General features: G+C 41.0%; 2 protein-coding genes across 2 annotated transcripts in view; one reads left to right on the top strand and one right to left on the bottom strand.

Moving 5' to 3' along the window:
- The window catches only part of DDX60 (DExD/H-box helicase 60), a 34692-nt gene extending 21161 nt beyond the window's left edge, over nt 1-13531 (top strand). The window contains exons 25-37 of the mRNA XM_088528134.1: nt 906-1076; nt 2940-3084; nt 3648-3800; nt 4297-4401; nt 4915-5115; nt 5991-6095; nt 7174-7315; nt 8011-8129; nt 8673-8820; nt 10814-10956; nt 11784-11935; nt 13283-13345; nt 13432-13531. Coding sequence (XP_088384260.1) covers nt 906-1076; nt 2940-3084; nt 3648-3800; nt 4297-4401; nt 4915-5115; nt 5991-6095; nt 7174-7315; nt 8011-8129; nt 8673-8820; nt 10814-10956; nt 11784-11935; nt 13283-13345; nt 13432-13531 — 1747 coding nt within the window. The remainder of the gene's footprint in view (nt 1-905; nt 1077-2939; nt 3085-3647; nt 3801-4296; nt 4402-4914; nt 5116-5990; nt 6096-7173; nt 7316-8010; nt 8130-8672; nt 8821-10813; nt 10957-11783; nt 11936-13282; nt 13346-13431) is intronic.
- Nucleotides 13532-17316: 3785 nt separating this feature from the next.
- On the bottom strand, nt 17317-26364 carry LOC104570024 (uncharacterized). Its single transcript, XM_010217027.2, has 8 exons — nt 25813-26364; nt 24475-24561; nt 24016-24249; nt 22136-22158; nt 21233-21378; nt 20220-20320; nt 20021-20122; nt 17317-19161 (listed from the first exon to the last, which is right to left on the bottom strand). The coding sequence occupies exons 1-8, from the start codon at nt 26353-26355 to the stop codon at nt 17386-17388; spliced, it is 3012 nt and encodes a 1003-aa protein (XP_010215329.2). The 5' UTR covers nt 26356-26364; the 3' UTR covers nt 17317-17385.
- Between the last annotated feature and the right edge of the window lie 653 nt (nt 26365-27017).

Below are 27017 nucleotides of genomic sequence, written 5' to 3'. Positions count from 1 at the left end.
AGCTGAAGTGCTTTCCCCTCACCTACCCTAGAATTGCAGGTCCTTAGAAATTTCTGGTGGGTAGTGGTTCTTAGGGTTTTGTGTAGAGCCAAATTATTTATTGCAGCAATTGATGGTAGAAAAAAAAAGAAAAATGACAGTGTTTAGAGTTTGCTTTTTGTTGCGGGGTAGAACCACCAGAGAGAGGAGCAGATTGGCACCAGATTTGTGTTTCTTATGACCAAGAGATGGAAAGAACTTACATCGCTTGCTCTGAGTTTCAAAGGGATAGAAAAGTAAATGGAAATGATTCTTTTTGAGCTCTTTTATCCATGACAGCTTAATTTAAGGAGAAATTATCCCCTGTTATGTAACTGTGTTTCGTCTTTCTGAGGATCAAGTCTTTCATTTTTTGCTCCTGGTAACTGCTGCAACAGGAATAAAAAAATAAGTATTCCTTGAGAGTGAAGACAGAGAAGTTTTCATCACAGTTAAACCCCAAACAGTCCAGTATTGGAAGAAAAAACGTATATATATATGAGGAAGAACAGCTGTGTAGATGACCAAGAAAGCAAGGATTCATTCTCGGCGTTCTCCCGTTTGAGAAGAATTAAAATGGCCTAAGGTGTATAGTCTGATTTGTACATCCAAGTGTTTAGCTTAGGGGAGGGTAGAACTGAGTGTGCTTTCTATATATAATTCACTGTCAGAACCATTTCACATTTTACTATAAGATTTTTGAATTACTGCAATTTGAAGGTGAATGTGGCTTTGATTTGGAGAAGAGGGGATGTGCTTCTAATGAATACGATTATCCATTTTTAGGTATAAGAGCTGATTGAATATTATCATAACTGCATGCTTATAAATAAAAATTCTGTTGGAATTCACTTAACTAATGTATATTATGTATTGTTTATTTTAAGTTTTAACATAAATTCAGTGGAGGAGGCAGCCCGGAGCGTATATGCCAATTTGAAGGAAAAACAAAAAAATGAACAAGACCCTAAGTTGCTCTCTAATATTGAGAGAGCAAAAGAAAATGTGAGAGAGCAACTAAGAAAAGTGAATAAGGAGCTAAGGAAATACCACATTTCGTAAGTATTACAACGATATACTATTAAAAAGCTCGTGTATTATCACAGAGCATCATTTGGTGCTAAGATGCTCCCGGGACTGTGCGTCCACGCGTGCAGCTGTAGGTGCAGTAGCCCCACGTCCCGTGCGTGCTCCGCTGCCCGTGCTGCGGGAGCAGCTCTTTGGCAGCTCCGGTGAGCAGGCTCTCGCGCACGGCCCCGCAGCAGGGACACCACTGCCACTGCCTTCCTAGAAGAGGCTGACACTAAAGCAGGAGTGTCAAAGAGAAATGAGTATGAGAGAGCGCCAATCTGGAGGAGCCTAGAATTGAGAGTTTCATTAGACCAGAACTTCTCCTTCTTCAGGCTTTTTTTTTTGTGCTGTGACTTGAAACCAGTGTGGGGTCTGAACCTGTCCTGGGGCAGCTACTGTGGGAGAACATTTTCTTAGCTTAGCTTCTCCATGCATGGCTTCTTACAGTAGCAGAGCTCTGAGGAGTGGGCTCCCTTATGCCTGATGAGATGCCCTTTGAAAATGTCAGCCTTTTGCCTTGCTCTGTACCATTTGCTTAAATTTATTTCCCCACTAACTTTGGATGTTCTTGGGCTTGTCAGGAACACTGATCATTACATATTCCACTCCTGATGACAGCAGCATTTCCTTCTTTGGTCATGATATCACAAAAGAATGAACTTTGCTCACTTCATGGAACTAACTTCAGAAAATCCAGTTGCAACTTAGACACATATTTAGACATTGAAGTATCATCTTGAATCTACCTCTGAATAGTTTTCCCTCTCTTCTTCAAATCCTTATAGTCCATGTTAATGTTATAATTGGCAGTAAATCTTATTTCTGCTTCATGTTGAGTTCTACTATAGAATTATTTTTACCTTATTAATTTGTAAAATTGAAGGCACTTTTATTGTGATACACAAAAATGATGGAAGATAAAGACAACCTGTAAATCTTCGCTATTTCAAACAGGGTTATATGCTGGAAGTGGTTAGCATTATAAGCAAATTTACATTAACATATTGTCACGGAACGAGTGGTGGTAGGGGTGAGTGACACAATGCACTTCACTTGTGGGAAAGAAATAGGAATAGGTTTTATTGTTAATGACAATGATTTCACGAGATTCTATGGCAAGGTCGCTTATTAGTTACTGCATGGAGGTTCAAGATACACACAGAATTATCAAGGACACCCTCCCGTTGGGTCACGAGGTTCAGATTGGACCCCCTTGCTTTCCAGACTCCTTGTGAGAGGAGTCTGGGTGCGGCTGGATCCAGTCCTAGTCCCAGACCTGGTCAATGGTTTATGTCTAAGGGATTTGTGCACAGTTACAAAGTAAAGTTTACAAATTCAGAGAGAGAAAGGTGCGCTATAGTTACTTACCACGAACCTGTAGTGGGAAGGATCTCTTAACCTCGAGGTTAAATCCTTGAGAGGTGTCCCTGCTGAAGGGGAGATCCCAGGGTGCAGCCCCCTGCCATGCAAGGAGAGCTCAATGGGCTCTTGGGCTGTCCCCGTATTTATGGGATAAGACGATTGACTGATAGTCATTCTTTCAATTCAGAAATGACTGTTGGCTGGTGCACTCACATTTAGCCTTCAGAATAGGGTGGGGGAAGAAATCAGGGAGGCAACTACCAGGATCAGATATAATGTGGTAGTTAACACCTGAACAGGGCTATATGTGAGAAGTCAGGATGAACTGGGGAAGGAGCATATCCGTCACACATATATGCTTTTATGTTTGAACCTGGTGTTTAAAAAGGAGTGAATCTGCATCTTTTGGAATCAAAATCATGTTTTAAATTTGAGAAGTATATGTTCAAATGTCAATTGCAAAAATAATCATTTTATATTTTTTACAGTGTTATCCAAAAAATGGTTTCCAAGAAGGCAGAGAGCGTAATGCTTGCTCTGGCTGAAAAAGAACGCTTACAGAAAAGACTTAAAAAGCTTAATGGAATCCCTTCTGCATATACTTACGCCAATTCTAAGGCTGTGGATGAAGAGGTAATTCATTCACTGATATTTTTAACAAGTTTTTGGTATGTATGTCTACAATATGTAGGTTCATGCGTAAGTACATAAAACATGTAACGTGTGATTCAGCTGCACTTCATAACAGTAAGCAGTCTTTATGAAACTTTCTCTGAATATTTTAATTTAAGCTTTACTCCGAGTATCAATCTTAGGTGACTTTATTTTTATGATGTAGCTAGCTTTCCCCAGGACAGTGAGCAAGTCTTTTGGATCTGGGAGAGGTGGCACTTGGCTGAAGGCTGAGATTGAGAAAATCCTGAATAGTGCAGAGCTATTTCTGGGCTGGGGAAAGAGAGCCCTGGTCCCTGCACGGCAAGGCAGGGTGGAGGTGCCGAGAGCAGAAGGACGTCGGTGCCCAGGCTGCCTGGGAACCCACTCGGTGCTTCAAGTTTACCAAAACTGATAAGCAGCTGCATCTGTCTGTCGTATTTGGAACTTTGTCAGATAAAGTTTTCTTTTTCTCTTCACATTTTCTATTTTTCACTGGCAAAACTTGTTTGTAATTAATACTTAACCTTTGTGTTTGTTTGTAGACTTTGAACAAGATCTTGGATCGAGTTAAGCTTCAGAAGAAAGGTTATGAGCAGACAATGCTGGCACTGAGGGGCATTGGGTACCATCATGGCTCTATGTTCGCCAAGGAAAGACAAGTAGTGGAAATGCTCTTTAGGTTGGGTTATATTAAGGTCGGTGAATGAGAATCAGTTTATGGGCATTTTTTGTTTGTTTGTTTTGAAAACGCTTTGATTTTTCCACAGAATGTAATTAAAAAATATAAGATATCTTTCACCAGTGGTAAAATATGTCACATTCAGATTTGTTGTGCTCACTTTTTAAATGTTGATGTGAAGGGTTTCAAATTAATGAAATCAAGTAAATGAATTGGTAGCTGTAAAGCTTAATTTCTATGTAGAAATTGCTATGCTTCAGGTTAGCATATCACAATTAAATGTGTTCTAGTGAAATGAACTCCATAGGACTAAGATATATCCTTTTGTCTCAATATTATTTCCACTTGTGTTTCATAAAAAATAAGGTACAAACCTTCAAAATATGCAAGCATATTACTTATATGAAAAATAATAATTACATTCCTGTGGATCTGAGTGGGATATTACAGATCATTTTTTGATCAGATACTGTCATATCCAATAGATGTACTAATATTTGATACTTTTGTAGGTAGTCACAGCTACTGGATCACTCGCTTTAGGGATCAACATGCCTTGTAAATCTGTTGTCTTTGCTGAAGACTCTGTCTTTTTAGATGCCCTAAATTACAGACAGGTAATCTTGTTTGCATTACAAGTATAGTGCATATGTACCTATCGTCACACACAAATTTAGGGAATATGTTTTCTTTTACATATATTTCTGTGTATGTGCTGAGTTTTAGCTGTTCACTTCAGTGATAAAAATAATTTTAGCTAAGGTATTTTTACTGATGTTTCAAAAACGGCAGCCCCCAAAGAATGGGTAGACCTGTTTCAGCACTGAAAATACTGCAGTTGAATTAAAGGCATAAATTCAGCTTTCAGTTATGTGGGTCAGTAGGGAGGGAAATTCTTTTACTTTAGCCAGATTGTTATAAAGCATACATGAAAAATACACTATAAGAACATAGAGGCAGAGTGACAGCGGCTGCTGCAGCAGCAGGACCTGCCGGGCCAGGTGCCACACAGAGGTGGTTACTGGCCTGTATTGAAACAGCATAGATGGTAGCAGTATGCACAATTTAGATATATTCCATTTAAAAATGTATTAGTATAAACATTATTGTTACAAATATCCTCCTCTTAGATGTCAGGACGTGCTGGAAGACGTGGACAAGATATGATTGGAAATGTGTTCTTTTATGACATCCCACTGCCCAAGGTTGAAAGACTTATCAAATCCAGTGTGCCTCAACTGAAAGGCCAGTTTCCTCTGACTATTTCCTTAGTCCTGAGACTCATGCTGTTGTCTGCAAGGGCTGATGACAAAGCAGATGCCAGAGCAAAGGTATAGGACTTTTTAAAATAGTTATTTAATTTAATTATGGTATCCATTTAACTCAAGGAGAAAGATGCATTTCAAAAGTAAACAGTCATTCTCCAAGTGAAATTGCATATCCTGTTTCTTCCTCCTACATGGCAGTGTGTTGTGAATTTTCATGCACTTTTTTTGGCAAAAATATTATTATTTTAGAAAGGAAGGCATATTTACTTTAACTCTGGTATATAATATTTGCATTAACTACATTTGTAGAATCAGAAAATCTTGCAGATGAAGAGATTATTATTCTTGACTTTGGATGCAGTGGTATAGATAAACTGGCCATGATTACAAATAGTTCAAGGAGTCCCTTCTGTACTCCTCCAGATACATATGGATATTTATTTTCAAGAATGTAAAAGATGAGCAAAAGATGCATTTAATGAATTCAAACATAACTGGCATCAGCTGTTTTGAGATGAAGTAAATTAGTAGACTTCATGTAATTTTTAATATTTCAATAAAGCATATGGAACAATGTTCAAGATCCTGATTTTAGTTTAATGATGCAAGTATAAGTTCTTGATCCTATGAATTAGTAAATTAGTATATGAGCTTCATGTAATTAACTCCACATAGCTCAGTATAAATTAAAAACATGCAGCTATCTGGTACATGCCAGACAAAGAATGGTCTTTTCACAAGAACTTGTGAAAAGGAGTTGGGTGCAAAAAAAACACCAAAAACAAACAAACAAACAAAACCCCAACCCACTGAGCATTTCTATCCTGAAAACTGAGTGATGAAGCAAACATAAAAACTGGATCTGAAAATTCTTTTTTTGTTACAACACAGACTTCCCCTCGTGTTGCTAATTTCTTGAGGTTTTATTCTTATGCCAGGTATTGTCCATCTTGAAGCACTCACTGATGTCCTTCAAGCAGGAAAGACATGCTGAACTCCTAAAAATCTATTTTATCTTTTCCTTGCAGTTTCTTATCAAAGAGGTAAGTTATCACTCATTGGAGCCAGCAGTAGCCTGTAAATGCAGATTTTTTTTTCTTAAACCTACCAGCTCTCCAAGTTAAGAACCTCTGTGTGTGCTTAGTACTCTTTGACTTAGCACTGTTTATATTCCATAGCAACAGGCAAGCTTCTGTAGAAATTTGAGGAAATAAATACAATTAGAGGACTTTAAAGCCTGAGGTGTGTATTTTGTGGAATAAATTCAATGAGGAAAGTTTCATGGCATGGTCTATGTAACTGTGATCACATATTGATTTGGAAACTGAGAGTCGTACTGTGTGGTGTATGAAGCAGCCTCTATGTGAAATGACTGCAGTTTAAAACACTTTGAGAGTCATGTAACTTCCAAAATGCTGGGAGAAAATTATACTGCTTGACAAATAAATAGGAAACAGCTATTTGAAAGGCTGAAAATCAGCCGTGCATCTCTGCATAGCAGTAGTGAATGTTGATGGATACTGTTCTGGCACTTCTTGTGCGTAACCCTGGCTTTGGGTTGCAGCCAGGGCTGCAGGCAGGGACGTGTAGCAGGGACGTGACAGCCCCTAGTCACCTGGGAGCAGCTTTCCTGGTCCTGCTCCCAGCAGAGCCCTGTTGGGGTCTGTCTGCCAATGGGTGTCTCTGGTGCAGGAGAGCAGGAGTCTGATGTTCCCACTGCTCAGGAGAATCCTCAGTCAGTGTGTCACAAAGAGCTGTGGCATTGGCCAAACCCAAGCCCATGTACCTGATACCTTGTCTCAAATTCTTTCAAAAGGTGAATATTTAAAAAAGGTGCACTAATATAATGATGATTCTCTAGATAGTCCCTGTTTCCTAAGTTGTGCACAGGAGGAAGAGATAAAGGTCTCCATGAAAATGTTTGGATAGTTGGTGACTACTCCTTCAGTAAGGAAACACTTTTGTCTTTCAGTGCGAATCGAAGATCTCAGTTGCAGAGTTTGAAAGACTGTTCTTCTGAATGCTGCCATTTTATGTTCTTGTCAAATACAGGCTTACAAAAGACTTTTTTTGGATCTTTCCCAGCTAAGCTGTTTTTGTTTGCTTTTAAAAAAAACATAGGGCTACTTGGATCAGGAAGGTAACCCTAGAGGATTTGCTGGACTTGTGACACACTTGCACTATTATGAACCTGCAAATTTTGTCCTAGTCAGTTTTCTCGTGAAAGGCTTGTTCCACAAGTTGTGCCGGCCCATTAAGAAAGGTAAAATAATGTTCCATGCACTGACTGTCTGAAAACATTCAGAAATTTCTGGGTGCTTCATTCCTCCTGGGGCCTTTTTCTTGCCCAGCATTCATCCCTGTATCCTTGGCCTCTCAATCTCCCCACTCTGTAGATGTCTATAATTCTGCTGGAAAATGCCAGTATACTCATATGACAATGCTAATATCATGAACCTAAATTTGTGAAATATGTTGATGAGGTAAAAATGAATGCCATAAAAAAAAAAATCCATCTGCTCCAAAAAGAAAAAAAAGTCTGACTCCAGAGCAACATTTGAATAGCATGTAGTAAACAACATGGGCAAGCACTCTCTGGCTATCAAAAAAGTGGATAAAATAAGTAATAAGAAGTGCTTTTTACATCACCAAAGTCCATTTTGTGAGCTGAAATGAGAAGAGTTATGTCATCATGTAATAAGAGAGGAGCAGTTTGTAAGCAGGTAGTTGTACATGCTGTACTAACGTTCCCCAAGTGCTTTGCTTAACTGTCTAACTGCTAATTATCAAACTGGAGGACTTTTGTGTGTAATGACCTGATCCAGCCTTATTTTGCATAACCTCTCTCATGACAGTGGCAGCTGACAGGAAGACTCCTGCATGGGATTCACTTTCAACCAAGAGAATTATATTTAAAAAGTTTCTTATTTAATCTACATTCTTTCCCTTTTGATATAGGGTCTGCTGATTTTTCAGAAGATGTCATGGAAAAGCTGGTGCTCATTCTAGCAAACCTGTTTGGGAGGAAATATCTTCCAGCGGGCGTGATGAAACTTAAGAAATTTTACCAGTCCAAGGTAGGGACAGCACGGGCTGTTCACAGCAACTGGCATGGCCTCCCCCGTCAGTCAGTGTGTGGTTTCATTTTGTCAGTGTGGGTGATGCAAGATGGATGTTCACCAGGTAGAATAATGAAGTGGATTAAGATAAAGTGGTTGTGATTTCACTCCAGAATCAGCTGAGTCTTTAGTTGAAAGAAAAGTATCAGATTATTCAAACATATTTTAGAGATGAAGGGCCATGATAGTAAGTATATAATCATTTGTCAAAATTTCAAAGCATGGACTACACAAGTTTTTTTTATGCAATACGACTTAAATATCTCTTCCCAAATAGAAACTTTTCAGTGGAGTGAGGAAAAAAAAGTAATTTTGTCTCAATGCACTTGAGCGCTTGAACATTGTAATATATGGACTGAGGGCTAACTCCTTAAAAACCAGGGGCATTATGATGAGGATGAGCACTGGCACCAGTTAACATCATGTCCAAGGTGGGACCAGCACTCTTGGAGTAATAATTCACCTAAATTAGGTAACTAACCGTTCCTTACCATATTTCAGGTCTTTCTAGAAGATCTGCCACAAGACTTTGCAGATGCTGTCCATGAGTACAACAGCAAAGTAGAGAAAAACTTTGCTTATTTTCTTCTAACAGCTGCCAAGCTGGCTGATATGGAACAAGAATATAGACTTCCGCTGTCAAAGACAGGTAGGCAGTGCAGAATGGTGAATTCAGACATGCTAGGGAGATACAATTTCTAGTTCCCTTTTTTTTTACAGTAAGCACGATAGGTTATATTGCATATGATAGGAACGTACAGGAAAAGGATCGGTTTAATTGTTCTTTTATCATTTTTGAGAAAAGAAAGAGGTTTCTTTTTAAATGGAAAATAAATAACTAACTATGGTAAAGGTAATTCTTAATAGCTTTTTATTTTCTGATGATGACTGCATTTGCAGCTGTGATAGTCGAATTGTTTTAATTGTCATAGAAAGGCTAGGTTTTCAAGATTTGAATAGCATTAAAGAGAAATAACAGTTAAAGAGGAGCATTGCTCTATCTTTTCAATCAAGTTACGTGTGCCAGTTAACAGTGCCTAATAACCAAGGCAATAGGAAAAGCAATGAAATTACTAAGCAACCTGGATTTCCAGTGGACAACTACATAATCTCATGCTATTTCCAGAAAGAAAAATATCAACACAATGCGACATAGCACTATCCCTTTATTAGACCATCTAAAAATACCAACACAATGAAGAACAGAAAGATACTTGTTAGAAGAGAAACACATAAAACTTCTTTTTCCTCTTAACAAATACAAGTATGGAGCCCCGGAAAGCACTGCATTGGTGTAGTCTTTGCAATTTTATAGCAAAATTCAATCTGTTCTATTCATCTTAAGATTTCATATTTTAATAATGGAGAGAGCCCACAGCTTGATACATTAAGTGGAAAAGCAGGGAATGTAGGGAAAAGAGCTGGACATGCCAGGAGGACGGCATTCCAGGTTAGGAGAGCAAAGCAGAGGCTGCCTCGTGCTTTTAGGCGAGTGCCACAACAGAGTTTTTACTGGCACGTGAAGCACGTGCTCACACACACAGGCTAGTGCAGTTCTGTGCAGTGAGCTCTGCAGGTTCATGTTGCCTTCGCCCCCTTGTTAGTGTTGCTGGTGTCACTTTTAGCCAGGATCTCAGCCATGGAAAATGAATTGCCTCCTCTCCTTGTTTAAATAAATGATGCCAGAGGCAGGCCTGGGGATAGTCTCCCCGTTTTGCTGAAGCTGTTTGACTTTGAAAATAGTAAATACATTCCATTAGAATTAAAGAAAAAATAAAGCATGATCAACCAGCATGTAGTTCAAGAGGCAGAGGATATATATATATATATATATATATATATATATATTTAATACAACTTTGGAGCAAGGCTGGGGAAAAATAAAGTGTCAGCCTCTGAAATGTAGCTACCAATGGTGTGAAGGATGCAGCTACAGCAACGGTACCGTAATGCAAAGCAGAAAAGGCTTCAGGGAAAGCATTAAAAGCATCACTGACATTCTAGAAACAAATTAGCTTAGTGAAGTCAAAGTACAAGAAAAGTTTAGAAATATCGAGATGGCTCTTCCCGTGGAGGTAGAGGCACCTGAAACGCTGCTGTGGTGTGAAGGCTACGAGGTCGCACGCGGCCGCGTGAAGCAGCTGCTTGGCCTGTGCCAGCCTGGGCCCACTGAGGCCCTCACCAGCCCTCCGGGAGGTCAGCAGTGGGCCTGGGGCACCTGGGCTTAAGACTCACAAGACAGCAATAAAATAAAAAGCTATTCTTTAGCCTAGGACAGAATAAAAGATGGTAAAAAAAGGTAGGAGGAAAAAGAAGGTAAAAGAAGTCTTCAAATAGTAAAATTCACTTTTTTGGAGTAACTTTGGACAGGGATGAGGCAAGAAAAAAAGAGGTTTAAAGTACAGGGGCAGAGCTTTAAGCATGATTGTGCTCATCCCTACAAAGCTTTTTCTTACATACTGGAATCAATTGCTTAGAGATTCCTAAGAAAAAGCCGAGCAAGAATGATTTAAGTGTGAAAGTGTGATTCTATTTTCTATCATTATCTAACCAAGCTGAAATTTGCTTACTTCTAAGAGTCTTTGGTGAAGGGGTGCTGGTGAGTGCATTTGCTTACTCTGTCCTTCAAAATTCTGCTCTAGATTTTACATTTAGAGACTGGCACGGCTCTGAACTAGCATCTCACCTGATGGACAAGACCAAAAGTGTTTCCGCCATCTCCCCTTTTGCGTGTTTGTCTGGCATGAGTGACTACGACTTATTTAAAGCAGCAAACGTTAATCAAGTAAGTTAAGAGGAAGGGGGAGAAGGGATGAATTTTCCTGACGTTTAATAAAAAAAACTATGCCTGCTGCAGTTTGCACAACCATCCCTCTGTATGAGAAAAGTATGTTTGAAAAACCTAAAAATCTGAATCTCACCTTCATCCTCATATTGTTCCATGCTTGTGGCCAATACCTACCTACAGGGGATCTAATCAGTATATATAAGAACCTCAAGGGAGGGAGTGCAGAGGATGGTGCTGGTCTCTTTTCAGTGGTGGCCACTGACAGAACTAGAGGTAATGGCCACAAACTGAAGCACCAAAAGTTCCACAGGAACTTAAGGAAAAATTTCTTACCAGTGAGGGTGCCAGAGCCCTGGAACAGGCTGCCCAGAGAGGTTGTGGAGTCTCCTTCTCTGGAGATCTTCAAACCCGCTTGGACGCAGTCCTGTGCCACGTGCTCTAGGTGACCCTGCGTGTGCAGGGGTTGGACTAGATGATCTCGAGAGGTCCCTTCCAACCCTAAGCATTCTGTGATTCTATGATTCTATGATTTAATCTATTCAAGAGTAGGTGATCTGTGCAGGTGCAAAACAAAATTTCAACCCAAGAAATCTAGTGGCCTCCTTATCTGTCACATTGTTCTGGAAGCAGAGCGAGACTGCACATAAATCCATCGGTCAGTGAACTTGTCTGCTAGGTCAGGAAGCCTACCAGGACTTTGGTCAGTTTTGGAGAGGCTCAGGATTAAAGATTTGGAACTTCCTGGCCCAGGATCTGTAGGTGTTAAGTTTGCCACAGTAGAGATTTGAGCAAAACAGAGTAGCTGTTTTGTATTTTTTTTTCAGGCTGTCCTCGGTTCTCTTAGAATTAACATCAGCAACTGCCCTCTGCTTCACCTGGAAAAGTACGACGAGCAAGGAAGGAAGCAGCCGCTCAACGCGTACGCGCTGGACTTCTACAAGCACGGCTCGCTGGCGGCGCTCTACACCGACAACTGGTGCGCGCGGCGCGACGGGAGGTCACACCGTGCCCTCCAGCGTTCTCCAGGGGTGCATCTCCCAGTATGCTCAGACTAGAGGAACGTTTTAACAAAACCAAGCGGCTAGACTAAGTCCAGTGATCGTAGCCAAAACGTTAGCTGCAGCTTCGGATGTCTTCGTAACACACTCATAGCATTCTCTTTTTAAGAGGGAAAAAAAGGGTTAAAACAACAACAACCCCAGAATCTCTGGGTGCCCAAAGCTGGTCAGTGACTGTCTCATCTCATCATACTTCAACATTAGTCCTACAGCACAGGCAGTTTTCTCTCCTGTTTCCTCCTGACTCACTTACTTACTTAATACTCTTGACTTTTCCAAGCTGGGAGTTTTCAGTCTTTCTTTACTCTCTTCTGCCTGTTACTTTTAACATTACTTCCTTCACTCATTCCTGTTGTCTTTATTATTTTACTAAGCTTTAAACATTTCTGTTACAGTCTTCCATATAACTACTTCGAGTTTTCGCATTTCAGCGCCTATCCTATCTCTGTAATTGTGGTAAACCTCAATTGAGTAATTAAAAAAAGCCAAAGAACCTGCAAAATTCCTGCACTTGATGTAGCTTCATTTTTTTCTTTAAACTTACCTTTGTTATGGGGCCACTTGTAAGCTTCATCCTTTTGATTTTCTTTTCAAACTGTATCTGAGGTTCTCTTTTGCCCGTAGCATTTATGACTGTATCATCCTCGTCAGGCTTTTAAAGAGACCCCCCCCTAGAACACGTTTCACAAAACATGTCACAACACAAAACCAGTGCCCTATTATCAAGGGACACGGGCTACCCAGAGCTGTTATCTGCAATACAATATTGACTGCAAACCTACTAAATTTTTTTAATACTCTATTACTAGAAACTGAAATTTATGAAGTTTTATTTCAATGAGGGGGTAGTATCTCTCTGCAGACCATAGGTTCTTAGTCACCTCTGGGTCAGTTACATAGCTGACACTATTTCCTGCTGCATTTAGCCAGCAGACTAACCTGAAATGAAGTCTTGGGGCTTAGAGTGGGGTGCTTTAGTTATTCAAACCATTGAAACTCTGCTTCCACACTACTGTTGCTTTGACCTTTTCCAAAAACTTGAATGTTTTGGTAGGCTTAGTATAATAACAAAAACATTCATCTCTGGCACATGGTTAATTTGACTCGAAGCTCCCAGTTTTCTACAGTAAACCTAATGAAATAGTATAACAATGATTGCTGCCCATGTATACACTGTATTTGCACCTCAGAGGTGACAGGAGTTATTCAAGTGAAAAAGTATGGTATAAACAGAGTAATCTCTGTTTTTTTTTTTTTTTAAATAGGTTAAACACAGGAGATGCCTACTGCCACCTCAAGGATTTTCTACTCCTCATTAAGAGCATAGTGTATGAAAAACTTGTACTTTTTAATATTCAATGTATATTATATCTTTAAAACCACTCAAAATGCCTTTTTTTTTTTAAATAAACAGAACTTCATGGAGTGAACTGTGTGACAACCCCAAGGATCATGTTCTCCTGGCCTTCCAAAAACTGGCTGAAAACTATGAGAAGAAGCTGGATGCAGCCTGAGCACCAAGCTGGAGGATCAGAGTGATGAACTGCAGGAGCTGATACATAATCAACTTTCCCTGCAGAGCAGCTGTCTTCAGGGACTAGCTTTGGGTTCCCCCCTGTGTAAGAAAGCTGTAGTGATACCCAGTACTAGTCACTTAAGATTTGCCTTAGAAAAATGTAAGCTTTACCTGTTGACATTTTAGCATGTTTTATTGTTACAAATCATTGTTTTTAATATATTGCAGAACCAGGTAATTTTAGGTATTTTTCAAATTCAAGGGCTTTTTTGAGCAGAAATGCACCAAACCACTGTCATTAGCAGAGCACTGAAACCCTTCAGCAAATTTGTGTTCAGTAGTTACTTTGGCAATTATCAAATTATTTGTTTTGATTCTTCTCCAAGGTGTGCATTGGGTTATAAAGCAGACTTTGCACCATCATGACCCCTTATAACTCTACAATTTTCACCTACAAAGATTTAAGTATAAAAAAAGGGCTTTTATCAGAATAATAAAGTTTGATGAAAATTTCAAGGCATGTGTTCAATTGTCTCTTTACATATTGTACCCTTAAGAGTTGGAAAGATAAGCGTGGGGGGGGTCATGCAGTCCATGTCAAAAGCTTCCTTATAAAAGGAAAATTATTCAGTAAAGTCTACTTCTTATTCCCTTTACTGAACAGAACACAAACAAGTTTGCACCACTGTTTCCATTCATTCATGAAAAGTCTTTGGTTTAACCACACAGTTTAGCTCACCTGCAGCCTGACATCTGTACACACATATAGATGTGTGTGTGCGCACACATACACACGCAGAAAAAACTTTGGAAAAATCAGGCTTTGATGGCAGCCCTTCTTGCAACACACAGTTTTATGCTGATAACCAAGAAAATGGTGGGGACCCTTTCCAGGGACAAGCGGGGTCTCTTCAGCCCCTCTCCTGTGCAAACTGAGCCCTGAGCTCGGAGCGGAGGCTGCTGGAGGTGGCCCCGTTCCCAAGCCCGTCCGGCCTCGCTGCCGGCTGCGAGCACCAGGAGACCCCCCAGCACTCAGGCACTTGCTCGGCTACCATTAACAGACTAACTTCTCTCCTTCCGCAGGTTTCCCACCTGTATGAAACAAAATTACAACAGAAATAGAGCATAATGGCAAGAACATACTGCTTTAACTGGTTGTGGAAAATAAAATTTACTTAACAGTGGTGATCATGACACACATAGGCAAATCTTATGCAAACATCCTTGACTGAGGGTGACGTAACCTAATTTACGCCCGTCCATGCTCATGTTTCCTGATACAAATGGAATAATCTTTTCAGCTGACATCACACACAGTTCATTGACAGGACTCAGATCAGACATTTAATGCTGTTGTTTCACCAGATAATTACAAGATTTTCTCTTCTCAAACTATAAACATTTGTTGTGAGAGTATGGCCCCATCTTTCTCCAAAAAGAAAATATACTAAAGAATCAAAATACTACTTCTGGAGTGTTCTAGGTTTTTTTCTGTTTGTTGTTTTTCACAGCCAGATCATTCCCACAGTTGTGCTGATCCATCATCACATTACTTCAAATACATAACTTGTTAAGAGAATAAGTGTTAAAGCATATTACACCAGATTCTCCTTCTCCCAAAACAAAACTGGACCTGTGTTCAGAACAACAGGTGCCTCAAGCTTTGGTACAAAGTTACTAATTCTTTTCCGTTGGAAAAGATCTTGGGTGAAAAACAAACTGGTTTGGGGTATCATAATAGTGATTTGACTTGCTGAAGAATGCCATATTTCTTATATATATATATGTTAGAAAAAACAATACTTCGATAATGTCTATAAGAACTACTTTACTTCATCACTTTTACTAAGAAGTTAATAGCTTAACAAGTGAAATATCAAGAAATTGAAAGTTCTATTGCTATCTCAGCAGACTGTAGTTTTACTATAATATATTGCAAGTTAAGTGCCCTGCCTATTATTTTTCTTTCCCCTGCACTATGATCTTGGTCACCAAAGCAGATACACGAGAGCTTGCCAAGCTGGAAACGCAGTCCCAGCTCTACAGTGAATGCTGCTGTGGACCATTCCTGCTGTGGAAAACAACCCAGCATACTCTGTTCTAGTTGCCCTGCCATTTAACAACAGCGTCTTTTCACTGCCAGGCAAAATACCTGCTTTCAGGTTTATCAGCATTTCAGAAAACATTGCAAATGGACCCAGTGCCATGAAAGATAGGCAGTTTTGAGAAATTCATTAGAGTTTCCAAACTGTTGTATGCCAATGTTTTGTTTCCTGCTCTTGAAGCAAATGAGAATTTTCTGAACTACAACATTTTGCAGCATTTTTTTTTTATTATTTTTTATTTTATTTTTTACAGGGGCCTCCCCATCTTGATCTCTGTTCTGTTTCTCCCATGTTCACTACAGTGATCGTCTCCTTCTGCAATCACCTCTCTGCCTTTAGCCTCATGCTCAGCCTCCAGCTTCACGTAGTTCAGCTCGGTACCTTTTAAAGGCTCCCTCCTACCCAGTCTGAAAAACTTGATAGGAATATTTGAGAGGTACAAACAATTCTTAGCACAAGACTGAAGAGCAGTAAAGCTCTATAAAACCAGCAATAAAGAGAATTTTTGCTACCTTCCTTAACTGTAACAGAAGACACAGATTAGTGAGTTTAATAAATTCCAGAAGCTTCTTCCTGCACATTTAATAATGAAATGCACTGCTATAGAGAAACTGAGGGCAAGAATTTAAAACAAGTCAGATAAAAATTACACAAGTATTTCCCAAAATAAGAGTAGTATTTCTAAAGTATTCCATTATAATAAACATGGCTGCAAGCCTTGCAGATACTTGAGTGATTTCTCAAACTGAGTTAATTTTTAAATGAAAAGTTATCTAGTTACCAAGATAAAACTGAAGGGCTGCTAGATACCATGCTGCTTCACATATAGGGTCTAATACGAGGCTGACATATCTGCCTAATACAGGATCTGTTACGTATTAAAAACCCAACAGTAGCTCTTATTGGAGCCTGAACACTAATTAAGGCAGAACTTTGGTCTGAAATAACCATTCACACGTTTAACAGCTAAAGAAATCTCTTTTGGATGCAGCAAAAGAGTTAACAAATCAGCAAGAACGGTGTTTTCATCCTCACGCACTCTACAAACAAACAAAAGGGCTTTTTTTCTTATCATTAAACTAACTTTGTCTGGAGATTCTGTTAATGCCTATATTCTCCTAATGCAAGGGAATATGTGTTCCCTGTTTACACAATTACTGCCAAAGGAACACTCAAAATTCCCTGTTTGACAATTACCTTCAGTAAAAGGTGGCATTTTGCAAGTGTAGCTGGCAGTCACCCCTTGTATATAACAAGCATATTTGTACAGCTCTTCAATTCCGAGCGTATGCAAGCTAAGCGACGCCAGCAGCAGTACCTGCGGTCGGCATCACCGCAGCACAGAAACAGCCAAGCCGACGAGACGAGGCAGAGCGACCCCCGGCAGCTCCGTCCCCGCGTGTCCCCGCGCGCCGCCTGCCCCGCGCTCCCGCTGTGCCCGTGTCCTCCGGGCCGCTGCGCAGCGTCCTGGGGCCGCCCCGCGCTCCCCCCTCCGGGGATGCGCCTTAGGCTCCGTCCTCACAAGCACGCGGCAGTTGCGGTTGTTTCTTCCATTTGGGTTTGTACCATTAAAAATACTCTACTGAAGGGGAGTAGCAGTTACGTTTCTAGCACAGATACACCTCAGCTGGCAAGAATTATGGAAAGCAAGAGCTGTAAAACCACAAGCTATCCCCACTTTTTACGTTATGTAGTGTTTATTTAATTCCAGCTCACTTAAGCATAGTTATCTTCCATTCCACCCAGCTCATGTCTCTGGTTTTCCTCTAGGAGATATTTTGTCTTCTGCAACAGAGAAGTACTCCGAGGCGCTGCTGTTGTCACTAGAGGAGGAGGCCTGGCTCAGCTCCTCGGTGTCCGAGTCGGTGTCACTCGCTACTCCGCCGGCCTCGGCCGCAGAGCCCCCCGCAAGGCCCGTGCTGCGCGGCTCGGGAACGGAGCAGCCCTCCTCCTGGAGCAGCCCAGCCTCAGCGGCCTCCTCCGTGCCGGCACAGCAACAGCTGCTCTCACCAATACCTCTGTCTTCTTCATTTTTTACCTTTATTTCTTCTTTTGGCAATACAGTAAGTTGAGCGAAAGAGGCCGTCTCTTCTTCAACAGGAACGGCAGCCGAACACAAGGGCTGACTAGAAGGATTACGGTCAGCATTGGCTTTTTCGTTTTCAACCTTCTCAGGCGAGGAGGTGGGAAGAAAGGAATCTGCACATTTGGGGCGACTCTCTGTACACTCCGGGGGCACTGACTTTCCTGCACTTAAGAGTGTTTGGTCAGGAGATTCCGTTTTCTTTTTTTCATTTTTTTTAGTGCCAATCCTAGAGAAAAGCACCGAGGAGGAAGTCACTGAATCAGAGGTATTCTTGACAACACTTCCGAATGAAAACACTGGCGAGGGCAGCTGAAAGCAGTTTTTTGCAAAGGAAAACACGTAACTGCCGTGGTGAAGGGAGGTCTCAGGAACATCGGTCCTCCCTGCTCCAGCGCTGGCTTCTGCAGTACTACCAGCTACAGCAGCGACGGCTTCCGAGGTGTCAGCAGCTTGTTCCAGTGAGGCAGATGGATTGGGCACAGAGTTTTCTACAACTTGGCTTGCAGAAACAGTATTTTCTCCTGGGTGAGGTGTTGCACTGTGGTCACACGGCTTCTCCGCTTGGTTAAAAAAGGAGGGTAGCGATAAAACCTTAAAGGAATTGCTGGCTCCAGGTACCGTGAAACAATCTCTTCCCAAATTGCCAAAGGCAAATGAAAAAACAGGCTTCTCACTTTCTGATGATCCTAGGTTAGAACTGGTTGAAGCATCAGAAGCAGTAGTTCTCATTACCCAACTAAGTTTTGAAAACCTGGCTTCATCCTGGTCATCTGTTTTATCCTCAGCATCACATTTTCCTAGATAAAATGTAGGAAAAACAGATTTACTGTCTTTCTTTGTAAAAGAAACTGTAGCTGTGTCTTTAATAACTCTGGGTAAGGAGTTGTTACATGCACCAAAAGCAAAAGGCGAGACAGAACCTCTCTCTGCAGAAGTATCTGAAGTAAATGCTAAACCTGAAAGAGTAGCAGGTACCAATGCTGGTTGTTTTAAAGCAGATGAAGTGCTGGAATTTGCATCCATTCCATAGGAAACTGTAACAGCTGATGACTGCACTGGCATTTTTTGTTTAATTTCTAAGCTGTTCTCTGATAAGGCCAATGTGCTTATTTCCTGGGGCCTCTTTTCATGAAGAAATTTGAAGTCACTATGTGTTTCGGAGGAATTCAAGTGTGTGAATGGAATGCTGTGACTGCCAGGACTGGCAAAGCTCATCTCATCAAGCCCATCTGCTCTTTGCAAGCTTCCCATTTTTACTCTCTCTGGATTATTTGTCCTAGAAGGTGAAGATACAAGAGGAACTCCTGAGGACTTATTCTTCAAAGCCTCTGTAACCTCTGTGGTTCCACGTTTATACATTTTATTTGCAGCCAGAGTTTGTGTCTTGAGCTCATGAGGTAGCTTCTGATGTTCCATGTAGTATTTATAACGTAGCTCCTAGAATTAGAAAGATGAATCCCATTAAAGGGAGCATTTATTCATTCAGAAATTGTAAACGCGGTTATGTACAATGCTAAGATAAAAAAGCCAGTTTGTATACTTAGTACTATTTATGTTTTTTTCTCCATTGCTTCTAGAACTTAAGAGAAACCGTATCATTAAGAAAAAAACAATCTTAAAAGAACAATTAAACAAGACTCACGGGACCCTAAAGACAAAACCGAATTAGGAAACTAGAGAATAAAGAAGTTTGTAAGATGACTATCAAAGCCAAGAAAGTTTTAAAACACTAGTTTAGAGTTAAATTAAATGACAAATTCTCAAGCTCTGTCATGAATAATACTCATCTGAAAACAATGCACTGTCTGATTAAACAAATATTAGTGAGACTAAGAGTCATCCCTGCACAAACACACTGAACACCCATACGGGTCTGAAATAAGTGTGCAGCTAGATCAGTGGTCTCGGCTTCATGTTGAAATTTCAGGAATTCAGGCAGACGCAGAAGAGCAAATTCTCTTATCTCAAACACTTACTTATTCCTCAAACAGAATCATATTTGGATTCAAAAGCTACAGATGTGTCTGGAAAAGTCACATTGAAATATATGCATTTTAAGTTACTAGGTATCAAATTCTAGCATTCTGAAGGAAAAAAAAAATCCTGGCAGCTTAAGTAACTTTTTCATTCTAGAGTTGGAAGGATACCCATCTCCAAATAAAAGTGGGAGAAAAGGTTTTTTTTTTTTTTTAAAAAAAGGTTTTTTTTTTTTTTTAAAAAAAAAAAGACATATTTTGAAAGTTCTGTTGTAACAATTAATAACTTGCCTATACTTACAACAGAGGTTCAGTCCTACCTCATGGCTCATATTTTGAAACGCTGACATTTCCGATATTGACATGAGGCGGGTACAGATCCGAGCACCGTCTGCGAGTGCTTCCTCCTGTCCTGCTACTGGCTGAAAGATATTTGGCATCAGACACTAGAGACCATTTTGATATAAAACACAAAACAAATTAGTACACAGCACCGCAACCTCACAGGCAAGGGCTTACACGAAAGGTGCTGGGGGTATTTTTCTGGTCTTTCCATTGCTTGACGTTACTTTTAAATACAGAACCGCTGGCTGAGTTCTCATTTCCTACAGAAGGTAGATCTATAAGAAGGAAAAAATAAAGATGGGAGACCATCCAAATATGAAAAAACCCACAAACATTTCTCTAGACACAAAATTATGAAAAAAGGCAGTTTTTATAAATGAACGTGGTACTAATTGAATATGAGGCTTACATTGACAAAAAGCTTAGTAGATATTTTCAAAATATCTAAGATACCAGGCAATGAGATACAGATTGCAGGTAAGATAAAAAGGCACAGGAGGCATTGAGTATTATATACTTAATACTGGACTTACATTAATAAAAAGACTAACCTTGATCCCTCATCCCACAGAAGACAAAAAGCTCTTGCTGCAGCATTCAAAATCCCACGTGTGACTGAAATTATTTTATTCCTGTATTTGTGTTCTTAAAGATTCATGTGCAGCTAAACATACATTCTAATTAAGATCAAACTTAAAATACCTTAAGCAACTAAGACTCTAGCACTTAACGCTTGTGATGCAAATCCAGATGCCCACTTAAGAGACCTTCTATCTCTCTCAAGAGGCCTGCCCTGGTGTGGCACCTATCCCTTTATCCTACAGGCTAAAAAACATTTATTTAATCACAGAGTAGACAACTGTGGTATTACACTACAACAAGCATTCATCTAGCTCAATACTATGTTTCGAACAACAGTCGTACAGACTGTTTTCTTAAAGAAAATAAAGTTATAATAAAACTTCTCCCACCTTCTAAAAAGAGCACGGCTTAAGGACTTTCTGGATAGAAGACATTCAGACAATTTGTTTAGAAGCCTTGATGAACTTCTATTGATTTGTTCAAATGCTTTCTGAACTCAGGCATACTTTTGCCATCCATAGCATTTATTTGCAGTGAATTCCACAAACTGTGGGTTCCTAAAGTGCCTTCCTGAATATCTCCTATATTTAACCCACCTTACCTACCTTTAACTACACCTACATTAACAGGTATTAACTTCAAGGCCAAGATTTCATTGACCACAGGTTGGATATCCATTTTCTTTTGGACATACTGTGGTGGTTTCTCATAGCTGGATGATATGTTCATCAGGTCAAGCTGAGTTTTCATTCTAGACAAGGATACAAACAAAATAAAAACAACAACAAAAAAACACCCCAATTTAAAAATATTCATCAGAATTAGGTTTCATGGAAAATCAAAGTTGCAAAAAAAGTCATCCAAATGACTAAACTACACCCTTATCATGAATGGGCTGTATGTGAACCAAAATAATACTCTTTCAGAGAAAATTGCTGCTGTTTGTCTGAACCACAAAATATTCTGAAGAACAATTTCAGCATCCTTTCTTAAAAGAAGTCATGTGAATCATAATAAGTTTAAATGCTATCTTTAGAAGGAAACATATAGCCTTTGGGGCAAGTACACTGTGATCTCTGTTAGTCTACTTTAACTCCAAATACTTTATAACTGAACAAGAAGCACACCCTCCAGCAGTCCTGATTCTAGCTCACGGATGGTACCTAAGTACAGCCAATAATCCTGCATTTATGAATTCCTGTGTTAGGGTTTTTGCCAGTGAGTGATGCAAGAATTGATATCCAAGAGGCTGGTTATCCCAGATAATATATCACAAGTCAGACACGCACTGCCTAAAGTTTGCTGCATCCAGCATCCAAACACCCACAAGCATTCAAAATGACTTAGTTACAAAACATTATTTTCATTAAGCGGATAATTATAGCCACATATAAAATAAACGTTAAAAATAACTGTTCAATCTTAATATTATCTTCAATAACTGTTTAATCTTAAGAAATCACAAGAAAATGAATAAAGTTAAAAACAAACAAAAAAGACATATATACCTTGTATTCAAGCCACAGGCCACCTATAAATAAAATAAGAATTTATAAGAGGTAAGTTTGTTCTCTGAATTTACAAGAACAGACTCCTGCTTTATTAGAATACTTCTAAAGTTAAACTCCCTGCCCTGATTTCACAGAACTATATGAAATAAACCTTTAAAAAATACATATATATAAATATGGATGTATACATACACATGTGTGCATATATATTAATACACACACTCTTAAAATAAGAGCAATAAAACCAGCCACATAAAAGATAACTTAGTTCTGGGAAAGAAACAACCTACCCCAGAATGTTGTGTTGAGGAATAAAGATTTCTTGTGAGCCAAAGAAAAGCCCTCCAAACACAAGCCATGAACTAAACGGTCACCTTGTACATTTTGGAAGTTCAAATATTAGTAAGTATTCAAATGAAGGACTATTTTACATTTCTTTTTGAGGGAAGCATCCTAATTGTTCTCAGGGTATTATTGTTATTCTGAGACCAAAAAGAAAAAGCCATCTTTTAGTTTTAGATCAGTCAAATCACAGCAGTACAAAATGTACTTCACTACAGTCCCTCAAGTGACAACCTCACAAAGAACAGGTAACAGCAAAAAAGTAAATTATAGACTAGGTCCTTCCCTGTCAGATTCCCCTGACCTCACTACAGTGAATCCTAAAGAGGACCCCTCACCAAAACCAGCTGTGTACTGATTCGGTGGACAAAGTTGTTATGCTTCAGGCATACCGATCCCTGGACACATTCAGGGCACTTCTACAGATGGGGGCCACTTCCATCTGAAACTGAAATCTGCCCTCTCAAACAAGCTTGAGTTACTCAGTCAAGTTCCAAGTACTCAAACTTCTCATTTATTTGAGGACAGTAAAAAAAAAAAAAAAAAAAAAAAAAAATCAGTTGCAAGAAACAGCAATGTGCTGCAGTCTCTTGGCAGAGAACACAAAAAGGAAGCAGATTTGTTTTAGCCCCATATCTGAAGGTGGAACTAAAATCCAGGCAACAGCAGCCACAGTGCTAGACATAACGTAGCTGTTTCAGAGTCATATGAAAGGTCTATCCTAGCTGCAGTAACTGCAATGACTGAGCCTTTGTCTTTCACTCCTTTAGCATTTCTCAAAATTCATTAAAACAATGGTTTTTTTTTTCCAGTCTCCTTTGATATGATGAGTAAGACTTCCAGGGGATTATGCAGGAGCACATAAGCTACTTGATTTAGTACGTAAACTGGCTGTGAAGAAGCTAATATTTCTCAACTGCATACCTCAATGCATAAGTTAAAGTAGGTTTTTGAATCAGTATAATGCAACTCAAGTCAGGTACCTACTATGGTTTTCCACTCTGCAGTGCAGAAAATTACCAATTTTGGCTCCAACCTTCTCTCTCAAAAGTTTTAGCATCTCACAAATATAACAAGATGAAAGTGCTCAAAGTACAGATTATTTGAAAATAAACATGAACAAGCACATAAATGCAAGACAACACTGACAGCAATACTAAGAAATAACTCCCTTACCTAGCATCAAGCCAGTTTACCTTCACAGTTGGCAGCATAATATAAGCAAGCATTACAGCCACAGCTATACAATCAATTCCATCATTTTTAATGCAAAGAAAGCAAAAAGCATTACTAAATCCCATTAAATATCACCCATTAGTCACAAGGAAGTTTTAAAACTTTGTAAGAATAAAAATAAAGAACACACTACAAAAAGTAGTATAAAATGTCAAATTATTTTAGTCCAAATTAAAACGAAAATATTAGCTTTCTCCGATCTAGTCATTACTGTAATCATCATCTATAATGCAGCAGGCTGTATGTGACGTTTTGAGGATTATAGAAATTATGTCAAGTAGCAATAGAAAGGCTATTACCTCCAGGAAACACTGGGGATCACATTCATGAACAAGCTTTTCACAATCTTTCAGAAAATTCTCAATGGTTTTCTTGTGAGTCTCCTTCATTTTCTTCCAAATCTGAAATTCTTTCTCTTTTTTACTTCTTTGGCTTTCAACATCTTCCAGTAATTGTTTTTTCTTTGTTTCCAGAGTCTTGAATATCTCTCCAAATTCCAGGGCAATTACCTCTGCTTCATTGTTCAGCATTACCTAGAAGCAAGAGGACGAAAACGCTCATGAATTTGCAGTAGCAAAGTCTACATGAGAACTGCACCCCTAACTAAGCTCAGAAGGTGTCTAAACATCAGAAGAGTAGCCAACATATGCACCAGGTTGTGAATAATCTGCATGATTGAAGCAGCAGGTTGTTGTTATCAAGCTACATTAGAAAACAAACAAGCAAACAAAAACAAACACGCAGTATCCGTAACTCACGTCTGTGTCATTTGGATGACTTGAGATTTCATTTGTCAGCTTCTCATTGATTATTCTCAGTTTTTTCAGACTGCTGAAGAAGGTCAACTATAAAGACAGCAATTGAAAAGCTTGTTACAGCTTTATCCATCCCATAAAATTAATATATTTCTGTGGCTATCTTGACAATATCTTGGAATGCTTTGCATACCATATAAGCAAAGGCAGTGACACAAAGCACCACTTTGTAACATTTCATATCTTCTTGTGATAGCAAACAAACTTCCATTTGCTATTCCGCCAATTAATGCTTTCAGGCTCACCTACAATACAACATTTTGCCACAATTACCGTGTAACTGCAACAAAAGGCTGTTTGCCCTCCATGTTCTTTTTAATTCCCTTCTCATGGGGTCATTTATAACTCTCCTATCATTCCATTTGGACAAGTACACATGAGTATTTTCTTTCAAAGTATTATGCCTCATAGTGACAAAGTGGAAAGCTTTCCACAGCTGAACTATTTTGTTTTTAAACACAGTCTGTTACATAGCCTGTTATCTCCTAGTTCTTCCACAGACAGGAGGAGGGAGGAGAGGGAGCAAGGAGAAATCAGTGCAGGAGTAACTTCTGACTTTAAAAACAGCTGATGTTGTACTTGAACTCTTAATGACCAAACTGCCCATTGCAAAAGCTGAAGACTCCATGAAAACATCTGTCTTATACAACTGTTAAAAATTAATGGAAAATCTACCTCATTACCACCTTGAGGCCTCTAGTTAGCATATGATAAATCCTACATCACCCTCAAAATTGTGATTTCTAATTAGTTTACTATTTAGGTAAGAAAAAGTCTAGAAAACAAACAAACCACCCAACCTTTCTCCTTTACTAAGAACATAAATCACATTCTCCCATTCTGGCCCTGGTCAGTAAAAAATTATATCAAGGACAAAACATTAAAGCAGGGGCTGATTTTTTATTTATTTATTTTAATCATCACGCTTATTTTCCTAGCTACAATAGCCACTAGACCTATGCTCTTTAGCACTCTTTTGTTACTGGGCATCAGAACTGCTCTGTGACATCCTATCCAGCACTCAGTCTAGGCAGGGTCACTTAAAGAGCTCGCTTTAACAAAACACTAGCTGTGTACATAAAAAACTCTCCTCCTGCTACTAATACACCTCAACCCCCAAATTCCTACTAGGTCTGCCAATGGCTGGAATGTATGTTATGCATTTATTAAGTCGTTATTAAGCCGAGTTATTTTGCAATAGGTCATTATCTATCACCCGAATTACCTACACGAAGCCAGAGAACCTACAGACGAGGCCGAGCCCGCAAGGGGCGCACTTACCTTCTCCTCCTGGTACACCGTGTCGATGAGGTTGACGGAGTGGAAGATGCCCTGGTGCTCCTCGGACACGCACTGCCCGCAGCCCGCCTGGCGGCACATGCGGCAGTAGAGCTGCACCAGGCGGCTCGGGTGCTTCTGGCACGTTCCCCCGAGCGGCAGCGGCGAGAGGAGGCCGGCGGCCGGGCCCTGCTCCGCCTCGGCCGCCTTGGCGGCGCTCGCCGTGCCGGAGCGGTAGAGCTTCACCACCTCGGCCAAGGTGGTGTTGACCGGCAGCGCCGCGGCCCCGCCGCGGGGCAGCGGGCAGAGCTTCCTGCAGAGCGGGCACGACACGCGGCTGCCGGCCGCGGCGCCGCCGCCCTGGCCCGGGCCTCCCCGCGCGAGGCGGGCCTGGCCCTGGCCGCGCTGCTGCTGCAGCCGGGCGGCCTCCGCCGAGGCGAGGCACTCCAGCACGCAGTCCCGGCAGAAGTTGTGCGAGCAGAGCGGCAGCGTGACGGGCTCCTCGAAGAGCGACAGGCACACGGCGCACGTCAGGCTCGCCTCCATCTGCGGCAGGCAGCTGGGCGGCCGCGCCCGCGCCGCCTCCCCGCGGCCCGCCTCGCAGGGCTCGCCGCGCGACCCCGTCGCCTCCAGCTCGGAAACGGGCGGCGGGCCCCGCCGCGGAGCTGCCAGCGCGGCCGCGAGCGGGTAGCGCGAGCCCGCGAACCGACCGCCAACGGCGGCGCCGCCGCCGCCTTCCCGCTCCAACCGCCGGCGGCGAACTTGGCAGGAAGGGGAAGCCGGCACCGGGGGACGGGGCGAGCCGCCGCCGCCGCCGCTGCCATTTGGGGAAGGCGCCGAACTGACACTGGCGCCTGCCAATCAGGGCGCGGGGAGCGCGCGCGGCGTCACAGGCGGGGCGGGGCGCGCGAGCGGCGGCCGTTGCGGCCGTTGGAGCCGCGGCCGCGGGGAGGCTCCGCGCGCGGGTTCCGCCCCGCCTGCGCCGCTAGGAGTCCCCGCGCGCGGAGGAGGAACTGGCGCCCTGCGGCCGCCAGGAAAAGACCCCATAAAGCCGAACTAAGGGCACATCCGGGCAGCGCTTGTCCCACCTGCGACCTAGCTCTGCGTTTCTCTTTAGCCCACACCCCTTCCTTCCGAAGCCCTGCCTTAAACTCCCGGTGGTGGCTCTTGTCCAACCTGTCAAATTACTCAGGGATCCTCAATCAAAG

Source organism: Tinamus guttatus, unplaced genomic scaffold (assembly GCF_059628265.1).
Source record: "Tinamus guttatus ecotype Peru unplaced genomic scaffold, ASM5962826v1 Tinamus_guttatus_pri_ptg000301l, whole genome shotgun sequence".
Taxonomy (NCBI): domain Eukaryota; kingdom Metazoa; phylum Chordata; class Aves; order Tinamiformes; family Tinamidae; genus Tinamus; species Tinamus guttatus.
The sequence above is the reverse complement of the archived record's forward strand: the minus strand, read 5'-3'. Positions and strand labels throughout refer to the sequence as shown.